The sequence below is a fragment of the Dendropsophus ebraccatus genome, chromosome 3 (genome assembly GCF_027789765.1).
Source record: "Dendropsophus ebraccatus isolate aDenEbr1 chromosome 3, aDenEbr1.pat, whole genome shotgun sequence".
Lineage (NCBI taxonomy): Eukaryota > Metazoa > Chordata > Amphibia > Anura > Hylidae > Dendropsophus > Dendropsophus ebraccatus.
Window position 1 is genome coordinate 40,955,014 of NC_091456.1, and position 13,916 is coordinate 40,968,929.

Genomic DNA, 13,916 nt, shown 5'->3' on the forward strand with positions numbered 1-13,916 from the left:
AGACCAATCTTTGAACAATGTCAATACAAGAAGAAATTAACTAATCTTGATCAACCGCCGTATTGTTTATCATGAGTAACAAAACATAGTGCTGTGTACCACAAGGCACTCATGACAACCTATATCAACAATAACACTCCTCACCCAGCAAGCAGGAAACTCCAACCCGCCTGCTACAAGGATTCTCCGGATGGAAATGTCACTCTGATCCTCAGCAACACACAGAGGCTGCCGATCAAATGCAGGAGGAGGGAATGCAGTGATGGATATGCTGGCCACTTGAGGAGATTGGCCTCAATCTGTGGGATATTGTTGCTCAATTTCATGTTTGGAAAAACAATATGCGTGGCTGTCAAGCAGATCACAAAGACAAAGCGATTTTTCATTTTCTACAATAAACAATTGCAATCAAGCACTTTTGCAAATGACCAGATGTCATTCACTATAATACACAGATCAATAGTTGTTCCGAACGTTATTACAGTTGTCGTTTTCATCCTTCGTTCACTGTCTTATACCACTAATGGTAAAAACGAACGATGTGTACATACACCAAAAGATTTGTGAAAATTAACGAACAATTAACAACGATTTTATAGTCGGTTTAAAAGATGCAATGAATGATACACAACAAATTTTCATTAGTCGTTTGATCCTCGCCTGCATACATGAGGAAAGATTATCGCTTAAGATCAAGTGATATAATTCTTTGCACAACAATCTTTCCGTTTAATAGGGCTCTTAAGGTGTGTTTACAAAGACATTTTCCATTGCAATTATTGAAGCCAAAGCCAAGAACGGACTATAAATGGAGAACAGGTCATAAAACCTGGAATTTCTCCCTTCTTCAAAATCTCTCCTGGCTTTTTTTTTTACCAATTGCAACCAAAAATCTATATGTTTATACACACTATAAGGGTATGCTAGTGAAGGGGCTTTTACCACCAAACTGGCACTGTAATTGGTTACACTGTGAAACTATCTGGCAGATTCCCTTCAAGTATTTACCACAGAACCTGGGAGTTCTGAACAGAATTTATAAGGCCTTTACTGTAATTGTGTGCGTTTCGTAATTTGTTATTAGCTATTCAATAAAATAATAATAATACACTGCTCAAATAACTCATCCTAGATATGAATGAATGAAAATATTCTCAATGAATACTTTGTTCTGTACAAAGTTGAATGTGCTGCCAACAAAATAACACAACAATCATAAATGGAAATCAAATTGATTAACCAATGGAGGCCTGGATTTGAAGTCACACACAAAATTAAAGTGGAAAAATACACTACAGGCTGATCCAACGTTGATGTAATGTCCTTAAAACAAGTCGAAATGAGACAAGTCAGACTGAGAATTGTGTGTGGCCTACTTGTGCTTGTATGACCTCCCTACAACGCCTCGGCATGCTCCTAAGAGGTTGTGGAGGAATCTCCTCACAGACCTGGACTAAAGCATCCGCCAACTCCTGGACAGTCTGCGGTGCAACATGACATTGGTGGATGAAGCGACACATGATGTCCCAGATGTGCTCAATTGGATTAATTAGCTTCAATGGCTTCATCTTGCAGAAACTGCTGACACACTCCAGCCACAAGAAGCCTAGCATTGTTTTGTATTAAACTAGGTTCACACTGCGTTTTCAGCATCCGTTTAACGGATCCGTTTTTTTTAACGTCCAGAAAAATAGGGTCAGCAACGTTTTTTGGTCCGTTTTGGTGCGCCAAAAAAAACGGATCCGTTTTTTTAATAATGGAAGTCAATGGAAAAACGGATGCACACAAATGAATCCGTTTTTTGCAATCCGTTTTTCATGCGTTTTTTGAAAAAAACGGATGCGTTAAACGGATGCTGAAAACGCAGTGTGAACCTAGCCTTAGGAGGAACCCAGAGCCAACTGCACCAGCGTACGGTCTCACATGGGGGTCTGAGGATCTCATCTTGATACCTAATGGCAGTCAGGCTACCTTTGGAGAGTCCTCCAAAGAAATGCCACCCCACACCATTACTGACTGCCAAACTGGTCATGCTGAAGGATGCTTTTTTATGTCTGTCACATGTGCTCAGTGTGAACCTGCTTTCATCTCTGAAGAGCACAGGGCGCCAATGTTGAATCTGCCAATCTTGGTGTTCTCTGGTAAATGCCAATCGCCCTGTACAGTATTGGGCTGTGAGCCTGGTAGCACCTCCAGCCTCTGGACACTACGCTGATAGACACAGCAAACCTTGTCACAGCTCGCATTGATGTGCCATCCTGGATGAGCTGCACTACCTGACCAACCTCTGTGGGTTGTAGACACCGCCTCATGCTACCTCTATGGGTGAGAGCAATGACTTTTTACGAACGACTGAAAGATTTCTAATTTTACGAACCAATTAGCGAATTATCTTTCAAAGACCAACGGCTTTTTTTCGACATGCTGAAAAACTATTTTGAACGACAGCATAACGATTTCAGGTTTTAATTATAAATATACTTAAAATGGCATCATCTTTATTTTTCGCCTATGCACATGAACATATCCAGGCCAATAAATACTCACTAAAGCTGATATTTCCTGTAGCAATCTACTCAACTTTGCAGTATACATAGTCACAGGATACAAAGAGCCGTCCTGTTATCATTACAATGGCAGCTGTACTGCTGAATGCCATCAGGCAGGATGGTAACACTATACACACAGATAAGGTCTGTATCCATCTTCTCTGTAATTTCCTGACTTCTATGGAAGGGGGTTGTAGTCCAGCACTGTGATAATCCATGACATTTCTCCATCGACTCCCATAAAGGGGACACACACCCTTCTCCACTACAGACAAGACCACAAGGATGCACACATCTCCAGTATGGCAGTCCCAGGATAGAGTTTTATAAAATAAAAATGGTTACAACACAAAAAACAACAAAATAATATAGGCCAATAACATAACTAAAATGAAATACATGAATAACATATTGGTTTATTCTAAGCCAAATCCCTATGCTTATTAACTTTTGGTTTATTGCATATAATAAATGTGATTGCCATACACAATTCTGGCACAGCAGCAATACTGCATATGGAGGCCACTGTAAACCAATCACTAAGATTTTCTGGTCGGCTACTAGCAGAGGTGCTAAACACGCTGCCTTACCATGTGTTCTGTGTTTTCTGTAGAAGTTTTATCTGCCGAAAGGAAGTCTTTTATTCCAGCGCGCAAAACAGGCAGGGAGCCAGAAACTAGTCATCTGGTCCATGACTAGTAACGGCTTTTTTACCCATCAGCGTGCTATGCAGGATTATTGACAGGAAAAGAGGCCAGTTACAACCAGGGCTGTGGAGTCGGAAAAAATGTTTTGCTCATTAATATATATTATGAGCAACATTCTAATAGGACATTGTCCCTATTAGATAAGGGTGGTCGGGGGAAAAGGTTCGCTTGTCAATCTAAGGTGTATAGAGTTCTCCAGAATGACCACCAAAAGTGATGTTGGTGGTGATAGGGGTTAGGCATGATGGAAATTAAAGGGGTTATCCAGCGCTACAAAAACATGGCCACTTTTCCCCCTACTGTTGTCTCCAGTTCAGGTGTGGTTTGCAATTAAAGGGGTAGTGCGGCGCTCAGAAATTATTCACAGAATAATACACATTACAAAGTTATACAACTTTGTAATGTATGTTATGTCTGTGAATCGCCCCGTTCCCCGTGTCCCACTACCCCCACCCGTGTACCCGGAAGTGTTGGTGCATTATACATTACCTGATCCGTGTCGAGGGCCGTCCGCCATCTTGTGCCAAACGTCATCTTCAGATGGACGGCCGAGTCGCTGCCACCCGTCCCCCCTCCGCCGCGTCACAACTGTGCTCAGCCGCGATTGGCTGAGCACAGTTATGCTCAGCCAATCGCGGCTGAGCATCGGATGACGCGTCAGAGGGCGGCCGGCATTCGGGACAGTCGGAGCTGTTTGCTGGACGCCCGAAGAAGACGTCACTGGCTGAAGATCAGAGATGGGTGTCGGCACGTGACAGGTGAGTATAGCGCACCACACTTCCGGGTACACGGGTAAGGGTGGTGGGACACGGGGAAGGGGGCCATTCACAGACATAACATACATTACAAAGTTGTATAACTTTGTAATGTGTGTTAGTCTGTGAATAATTCTTTACCGCCGCACTACCCCTTTAAGCTCCATTTACTTCAATGGAACTAAGTTTCAAAACCCCACCCAATCTTGAGACAACAGTAGGGGGAAAGTGGCCATGTTTTTGTAGTGCTGGATAACCCCTTTAATTGCCTTACCCCTTTGTCATGGCAGAGGTAAGCCATAGAGAACACAGGAAGATTTGGCGATAACAGGCGGATGATTGTTTGACTTTCAGATACTAAAAATATATGGGGGCCGTAAGTCAGAAAGAGCTGCTGAAAGCTGTAAATAACTTTACTCGGAAAGAAGCTTCTTTGGGGTCCTGTATATCCGTGCTTCTCAAACTGAGATACACTTCACTAGGGAGGAAGAATTCACAGTCTGTTAAAGTGTGGGGTCTCTACCTGTGTCTGACATTGGCACACAACAGTGACTCTAAAGCAGAGACTACACTGATAACAACAGCCCTGTTTTATCAGTGTAGGCTGTGTACTAACAGGTGCTTAAAGAGGTTATCTTGCGAAAAATGCTCTCAAAGCAACTGGTTTCAGAAAGTTATATAGATATGTAATTTTCTTCTATTTAAAAATCTCAAGTCTTCCCATACTTATCAGCTGCTGTATGTCCTACAGGAAGTGGAGTTTTCTTACAGTCTGACACAGTGCTCTCTGCTGCTACCTCTGTCTATGTTAGGAACTGCCCAGAACAGAAACTGTTTTCTATGGGGATTTGCTGCTGCTCTGGGCAGTTCCTGACATTGACAGAGGTGGCAGCAGAGAGCACTGTGTCAGCCTGTAAGGAATACACCACTTCCTGCAAGATATACAGCAGCGGATAAGTATGGGAAGACTGTAGATTCTTAAATAAAAGTAAATTACAAATCTATATAACTTTCCGAAACCAGTTGATTTGAAAGAAAAATTTTGCTGGATAACTTCTTTAACCCCTAGGCGACCTTGGACGTACCGGTATGTCCTGGAAGTATGTCCCCAGACGACCCTGGACGTATCGGTACGTCCTGAGCTATGAAGCGCGCACCGAAGTCCCCTGTCACTTACCGATCGGGACCCCCGCAGTGTGACTGCAGGGGTCCTGATCGGTAAAACGGACTGCCGGAGGTCTCTCACCTGCCTCCGTGCGGTCCGATTGGCGATCTGCTGCACTAAGCCTGCACAGGCAGGCTTAATGAGCAGAGCGCCGATAACACTGATCAATGCTATGCCTATGGCATAGCAATCATCAGTGTAGAAATCCAAGTACTGTATGTACAAGTCCCCCAAAGGGACTTCAAATGTGTAAAAAAAAAAAGTTAAAAACGCCAACACACAACCCCAAAACCCCTCCCCCAATAAAAGTCTAAATCACCCCCATTTCCCATTATACAAATAAAACATATAAAAATAAATAAACATATAATATACTGTAGCGTGCGTAATTGTCCGATCTATTAAACTATAACAAGCGACATGGCGAACTGCGTACACGAAAAGAGGGGAAAAAGTGCGCGGATAACCGATTTTATGTTACATTATATATAAAAAAATAAAATAAAAAGTGATCAAAATGTCCGATCTTCACAAATATGGTATTATTAAAAACTAGAGATCATGGCGGAAAAAATTACACCCCATACAGCCCCGTAGGTAAAAAAATAAAACCGTTATAAGCGTCACAATAGGCCCATTTTATTAATATTTAATTGCCAAAAAAAAAGATTTCATTTAAAAAAAATATATATATAACATTAGAGAATCTGTGTAACCTGCATATGGTTGTGTTTGGACTGGCCTATAGAATAATAGTATCATGTCGCTGTTACCATATAGTGCATTACGTAGACACAGGAACCCCCCAAACGTTACCGTATTGCATTCTTTTTTACGATTTCACCTATTTATATCTTCATAAATAATATATTTGGAATTCCATCATACATGTTATGGTAGAATGAAAGACGCCATTACACAGTACAACTATTCCTGTAACAAATAAGCCATTACATGGCCTGTAGATAGAAAACTGAAAGTGCTAGAGCTCTTAGAAGGGGAGGAGGGAAAAATGAAAGCGCAAAGATCAAAATTTGCGCGGTCCACTGGGTCATTTTGGGCCTGGTCCTCAAAGGGTTAAGGACTATATGTCACGATCATGGACATATGACCATGATCTCCTAGGTCCTTAACCCTTTGAGGACCAGGCCCAAAATCACCCAGTGGACCGCGCAAATTTTGATCTTGGTGTTTTCGTTTTTTCCTCTTCCCCTTCTAAGAGCTCCAGCACTTTCAGTTTTCTATCTACAACCCATGTAATGGCTTATTTGTTACAGGAATAGTTGTACTGTGTAATGGCGTCTTTCATTCTACCATAACATGTATGATGGAACCAGAAAATTATTATTTATGAAGATATAAATAGGTGAAATCGTAAAAAAGAATGCAATATGGTAATGTTTGGGGGGTTCCTGTGTCTACGTAATGCACTATATGGTAACAGCGACATTATACTATTATTCTATAGGTCAGTCCGAACACAACCATATGCAGGTTCTCACACACAGATGCACAGATTCTCTAATGTTATATATATATTTTTTTTATGAAATCCTTTTTTTTGGCAATTATTAATAAAATGAGCTTATTGTGATGCTTATAACGGTTTTATTTTTTCACCTATTTTTTTATCTCTATTTTTTTATTAATACCATATTTGTGAAGATCGGACGTTTTGATCACTTTTTATTATTTTTTTTAAATATGTTACATCAAAACGGTAATCTGCGCACTTTTTTCCCTCTTTTCGTGTACGCCGTTCACTGCTCACAATGACACTTAATATATTTTAATAGATAAGACAATTAAGAATGCTATGGTATATTATATGTTTATTTTTATATGCTTTATTTATATAATGGGAAAGGGGGGTAATTTAAACTTTTATTGGGGGAGGGGCTATGGGGTAGTGTATTAGTGATTTTTACTTTTTTTTTTTTACACATTTTAAGTCCCTTTGGGGGACTTTTAAATGCATTAGTTTGATTACACACACACTGATCATTGCTATGCCATATGGTGCGTTTACACAGGCAGATTTATCTGACCAATTTTGGAAGCCAAAGTCAGGAATGGACTTGAAAAGACAGGGAATCTCAGTCTTTCCTTTATGACCTGCACCCTGTTTATAGTCTGTTCCTGGCTTTGGCTTCAAAAATCTGTTAAATCTCTGTGTAAACGCACCAATAGGCATAGCATTGATCAATGTGATAGGCGATCTGCTCATTGAGCCTGCCTGTGCAGGCTCAGTGAGCAGATCACTGATCGGACTGCACGGAGGCAGGTGAGAGACCTCTGGCAGTCCATTTTAACGATCGGGACCGCCACAGTCACTTACACTTAAACGCCGCAGCCACTGCGTTTAAGGGGTTAATTACACGCTACAACGCAATCGCTGCAGCCTATCATTAACGGTGAGGTGCCAGCTGCTCACTTCAGCTGGCCCCCACCTCCTATGAAGCTTCATACAGCACCCTGGACGTACAGTTACACCCAGGGTTGTCTGGTGACAGACTTCCATGATGTAACTGTACGTCCAGGGTCATCTAGGGGTTAAAGGGGTTATCCAGTGCTCAAAAACATGGCCACTTCATTCAATTGAAGTGAATGGAGCTTAAATACAAACCACACCTGAACTGAAGACAAGGGTCATGTTATCTCTGGAAGAGAGCGGCCATTTTTTTTGTAGTGCTGGATATCCCGGGTAACCTAGGAAGTAGTATACCAGAAGACACAGCACAGGAGAGCTGCTGAAGAACCTCCTTTAGAGTAATCATTAGGCTAAAAACAAAGACACCATAGAGTGAAACCTTTACTGTAAAGTGAAAGAGAAAAGATGAAACTTGCTCACCTTTAGGTGTTTTACTCAGAGCACAACACCTGTATGTGTTGTGACTGAAGACTAGTAAGATGCCAGTTTGAGATATTCGGGATTCCAAGCCAGGCGAACACAAAGAGAATGGCTGTACAGGAAGGTCAGATCCTTTCACTGAAGGAGCAGGAAAGGGACTTTCCAAGGGTGCTGACCCGCATATATCAAGCAGTAACTCCAACCTCCAGCTTTTCCACATGTTGCAGTTACTGCTTGATACATGGCGGTCAGTGCTCTTGGAAAATCCCCTATTGCTCCTTCAGTGAAACCTGAGAAACCTGACCTTCCTGTACAGCCCTTCATAGTAATGTGTTAATAGGGAGACAACCCTGCTCTGGGCCTGTGAATAGAAAAAGGGGTGTGGGGGAATGGTGCAAGCAGAGGAGTGGTGAGCTGCTAGAGGAGGTGGTGCAGAAGGAAGCCAGTGCTGCTGGTCTAGAGTAGAGGGGTGGCTTATGGAGAGAGGAGTGCTGCATTGTGGTGCTAATTTACAGGAGCAGTATGTATTAGTAGTAGAGATGAGCGAACCAGGTTCGGGTTTGAGTCCATCCCAACCGAACGATGGGCATTTGATTAGCGGTGGCTGCTGAACTTGGATAAAGCTCTAAGGTTGTCTGGAAAACATGGATACAGCCAATGACTATATCCATGTCTTCCACATAGCCTTAGGGCTTTATCCAACTTCAGCAGCCACCGCTAATCAAATGCCGAAGGTTCGGATGGACTTGAGTATGCTCGAGGTTCGCTCATCTCTAATTAATATGTATAAGGTGAAGTAGGGGTCTTTTTGCACTGTGGTTTTGGTTTGTCCCAAGTAGAGGAATATTTATTGCTGCACTGTGGTGTTAGGTAACTACAGGTAGGACAGTATGTATTTATGTGTTGAGTTAGTACTAAGAATGAGCGAATTTACAGTGTAAATGAAGCACTTTGCTGCAGTTGGCAGTCTTTGACAACTATACACTTCCGGGTGCGAGGAAAAGCTGGATGAAGTCCGGGTAGAAGTTTCCCAGGACTGAATCCAGCTTTTCCAAGCACCCAAAACTGAATGGTAGTCAATGGCAGCCAACTGCAGCGAAGCCCTTTGCTTCACCCCATGCCCCAGCCAGTAGCTCTATAAAGAAAAACTGGCACTAACACCAAGCAATATCACACATAATGCTGCCATATAAAGAAGTTTTTTTCCATCTTACCAGCAGTCAGCCGTTCCCACTATAGGAAATCACCATAAAACTAAGACTACTTTGTTTTTGACAGTACATTCATTGTACATGCCACCTACACATCCCAAGTGTTTACAAGCATCGACCCTAAAGCAAACACATACAGACTAATATCTGACCTCTCAGATCTTTATTTTGTACAAAACTCAGGAAGTTTATCCCATGATAAGTGATGAAGTCACAAGTGTCCAACAGAACTGAATGTGATAACGTAAAGAATTAGATCCGACTGGTCAGCAGCAGTCACTCCTCCACAAAGTCAGTATGCCATAAAAACTTCCATCCATTCCCATGGGTCTTATAACACAGGTCTGGGTTGCTGAGTCAGCAGCAGGCCAAATCTCTTCTTGATGGAGACGCGGTGTCGGGAATACTTGTCATCTGGCGAGAAGCGAGCGGGATGAGCTGAGGAGGTCGGCTGTCCAATAGGAGACACTTTCTGCAACAAAAAGTAACCAAAAATATTATGCACCATGTTACGGCAGTCCGTACAACCACTAGGCCAGGGATGGGGAACCTTTGGCCCTCCGGCTGTTGCAAAACTACAATTCCCATCATGCCTAGACAGCCAAAGCTTCGCTTTGGCTGTCTAGGCATGATGGGAATTGTAGTTTTGCAACAGCCGGAGGGCCAAAGGTTCCCCATCCCTGCACAGCATTACATTTCATAAAGTGATGTTCACACCAACCACCACAAGGCTGCGCTATATCCACACCACAAACTATACACATCACTTACTAGAGACCAAGGGGGGAAAAAACAACTGCTGATCATTATGTGACAGAGTCCCTGACAACTAGGTGATTATGAGGAGTCCTGTGCATGGTAACCATGGTGATAGCAGCTGTGGGGAAACCACAACCCCCAGCATGGCCTGAGTGCTGCAGCCCACAGATTACTGCTACACAATCGCATGCTATGTCCTATAAGACCAGTGCCTGTACCACACGAGACTCCCCCCCGAAAGAACGTCCCAGACATGGCGTCCCCGCTCACCTTCATGGTGTACACCCGCTCCCCCTGCTCGTTCAGGTAATACTGCAGGAACATGTCTGCCGCGTACAGAGAAGGCTCTACTACACCAGACAACTCGTGCTCTTCGCTCCACACGCGTCCACTGAGCTACTTCCGCTTCCGAGACACGCGTCACTTCCGGCCTAAGGGATTCTGGGTAATAGCCGCCTTCACGCATTACGCGCCCTCTACTGGCAGCAGTGGTTAGGTGCTGGTGCTTCACTTATCATTCTGCTGTATAGGTGATAGAGCCACGCGGGTCTCTTGTAATACAAGAACACAACGCCAGGAGGCGCGTGAGTTATAGAAGTAAGAAGACGGACAACATTTAAAGGGGTTATCCAGCTTGGAAAATCTCTATATATGTTGTTGCTAGTATACAAAAAACAATAAAGAAGCTATTCTTACCTCCCCAAGCCCCCCTGGTGTCCTCCTATGGGTCTCCAGTGTCCCCCTCTGAACAGTCTCATCTCAAAGGTAATAGCTTGCTTAGCCAATCACTGACTGAGACGGGTCAGTGCCATGGACAGTGATTGGCTAAGTGGGCTGTCACCACTGAGTCCATCTGTTAAATGCAGGGACTTCAGCGAGGGACACAGATGAGACTACAGAGACTTCTTGGAGGATGCTAGTGTCTAAATCCCATACCGTAGAGCAGGGGTGGGGAACCTTTTCCATGTCGAGGGCCGGTCGGGCCTTAATAAAATCATTCGAGGGCCGCACTCAATGTTATACCGTGCGCGGCAGTTAGTAGCGGGGGTTTGCAGCACCCGAACAAGGCAAAGTATTGTTCCCCTAATGCCCCTGCTATTGTAGTTAACCCTCTGTGATGCCCCTTGTACCTGATTTGAATCCTTAGTGATGCCCCTGGTAGCCTAGTTAACCCCCCAGCCATGTCCCTGGTGGCCTAGTTAACCCCCCCAGTCATGTCCCTGGTAGCCTAGTTAACTCCTCAGTCATGTCCCTGGTGGCCTAGTTAACCCCTCAGTCATGTCCCTGGTGGCCTAGTTAACTCCTCAGTCATGTCCCTGGTGGCCTAGTTAACTCCTCAGTCATGTCCCTGGTGGCCTAGTTAACCCCTCAGTCATGTCCCTGGTAGCCTAGTTAACTCCTCAGTCATGTCCCTGGTGGCCTAGTTAACTCCTCAGTCATGTCCCTGGTGGCCTAGTTAACTCCTCAGTCATGTCCCTGGTGGCCTAGTTAACTCCTCAGTCATGTCCCTGGTGGCCTAGTTAACTCCTCAGTCATGTCCCTGGTGGCCTAGTTAACTCCTCAGTCATGTCCCTGGTGGCCTAGTTTTACTCCTCAGTCATGTCCCTGGTGGCCTAGTTAACCCCTCAGTCATGTCCCTGGTGGCCTAGTTAACCCCTCAGTCATGTCCCTGGTGGCCTTGTTAACTCCTCAGTCATGTCCCTGGTGGCCTAGTTAACTCCTCAGTCATGTCCCTGGTGGCCTAGTTAACTCCTCAGTCATGTCCCTGGTGGCCTAGTTAACTCCTCAGTCATGTCCCTGGTGGCCTAGTTAACCCCTCAGTCATGTCCCTGGTGGCCTAGTTAACCCCTCAGTCATGTCCCTGGTGGCCTTGTTAACTCCTCAGTCATGTCCCTGGTGGCCTAGTTAACCCCTCAGTCATGTCCCTGGTGGCCTAGTTAACCCCTCAGTCATGTCCCTGGTGGCCTAGTTAACTCCTCAGTCATGTCCCTGGTGGCCTTGTTAACTCCTCAGTCATGTCCCTGGTGGCCTTGTTAACTCCTCAGTCATGTCCCTGGTGGCCTAGTTAACTCCTCAGTCATGTCCCTGGTGGCCTAGTTAACCCCTCAGTCATGTCCCTGGTGGCCTAGTTAACCCCTCAGTCATGTCCCTGGTGGCCTTGTTAACTCCTCAGTCATGTCCCTGGTGGCCTAGTTAACTCCTCAGTCATGTCCCTGGTGGCCTAGTTAACCCCTTAGTCATGTCCCTGGTGGCCTTGTTAACTCCTCAGTCATGTCCCTGGTGGCCTAGTTAACTCCTCAGTCATGTCCCTGGTGGCCTAGTTAACCCCTCAGTCATGTCCCTGGTGGCCTAGTTAACTCCTCAGTCATGTCCCTGGTGGCCTAGTTAACCCCCCCAGTCATGTCCCTGGTAGCCTAGTTAACCCCCCAGTCATGTCTCTGGTGGCCTAGTTAACCCCCCAGTCATGTCCCTGGTAGCCTAGTTAACCCCCCCCCCCAGTCATGTCCCTGGTAGCCTAGTTACCCCCCCCCCCCAGTCATGTCCCGGGTGGCCTAGTTAACTCCTCAGTCATGTCCCTGGTGGCCTAGTTAACTCCTCAGTCATGTCCCTGGTGGCCTAGTTAACCCCTCAGTCATGTCCCTGGTGGCCTAGTTAACTCCTCAGTCATGTCCCTGGTGGCCTAGTTAACCCCCCAGTCATGTCCCTGGTAGCCTAGTTAACCCCCCAGTCATGTCTCTGGTGGCCTAGTTAACCCCCCAGTCATGTCCCTGGTAGCCTAGTTAACCCCCCAGTCATGTCCCTGGTAGCCTAGTTAACCCCCCCCCCCCCCCCAGTCATGTCTCTGGTGGCCTAGTTAACCCCCCAGTCATGTCCCTGGTAGCCTAGTTACCCCCCCCCCCCCAGTCATGTCCCTGGTAGCCTAGTTAACCCCCCAGTCATGTCCCTGGTAGCCTAGTTAACCCCCAGTGTCTGCCCCAAATGAAAAAAATAAACATCCCACTCACCTTTCCTCCGCTCCCACGCTGTCCAGGTCCTCTTCTCCCTCCTCTCTTCTGTGCCGGTCTTCTCCTGCAGGCGGCGCGCGATGAAATGACGTCATCGCGCGCGGCCCGCAGGAGTCAGAAGACGTGCGCCGCGCTGGTGAGGCAGGAGCCGGCATACAACACATCTTCCTGTGTCTGTGCCAGCTCCTGCCTCACCAGCGCGGCGCACGTCACAGGAGGGCAGGAGACAGAAGATGTGCACCGCTCTGAGGGGAAGGAGCCGGCACTCACAGCATCCTCCTGGCAGCTGTCACAGACACAGGAGGATGCCGTGTGTGTCGGCTCCTTCTCCTCCAGAGCGGCGCATGTCACAAGGGAGCCGCGGGCCACATCCGGAGGTGTCAGGGGCCGGATGCGGCCCGCGGGCCGGAGGTTCCCCACCCCTGCCGTAGAGGGACCTCGCTGGACGCGCACACACAGCTCTCCAGACAATCCCTGCCCTGGCCGGATTTCATTGGCTGCTCTACTCCGGGCTTCCTACCAGCCAAAATCAGACCCTGCCGGACCCCCAACCCTAATCCGCAGTTTAGTTTTAGGGTTGGGGGTCAGATTAGGGTTACTTCCCACTGATTTGTCATGTTCTAACCCTCCCCACAGCCCCAACCTTAACCCTAACCTTACTGATTAACATCAACCCGGAGAAGGGTTAGGGTTGTTGTGTGGGCAGGGGATAGTTAAGTAATATGTTGGTAGTAACCCTAAGCCGACCCTCAACCCTAACCCTAAAACTAAATGTTCGGATTAGGGTCGGAGGTCCGGCAGGGTCTGATTTTGGCTGCTAAGAAGCCCGGAGTGAAGCAGCCATTGAAATCCGGCTGAGGTGGGGCTTGCCTGGAGAGCTGTGTACGTGCACCAAGCGAGGTCCCTGTACGGTA

General features: G+C 45.9%; 1 protein-coding gene across 1 annotated transcript; it reads right to left on the reverse strand.

Annotated features, from left to right (window-relative positions):
* Positions 1 to 9,384: 9,384 nt before the first annotated feature.
* Positions 9,385 to 10,419, reverse strand: NOP10 (NOP10 ribonucleoprotein). The gene is made up of 2 exons (XM_069964147.1): positions 10,268 to 10,419; positions 9,385 to 9,710 (listed from the first exon to the last, which is right to left on the reverse strand). Exons 1-2 carry the CDS (start codon positions 10,319 to 10,321, stop codon positions 9,570 to 9,572), a joined length of 195 nt encoding a protein of 64 aa, XP_069820248.1. The 5' UTR covers positions 10,322 to 10,419; the 3' UTR covers positions 9,385 to 9,569.
* Positions 10,420 to 13,916: the final 3,497 nt, after the last annotated feature.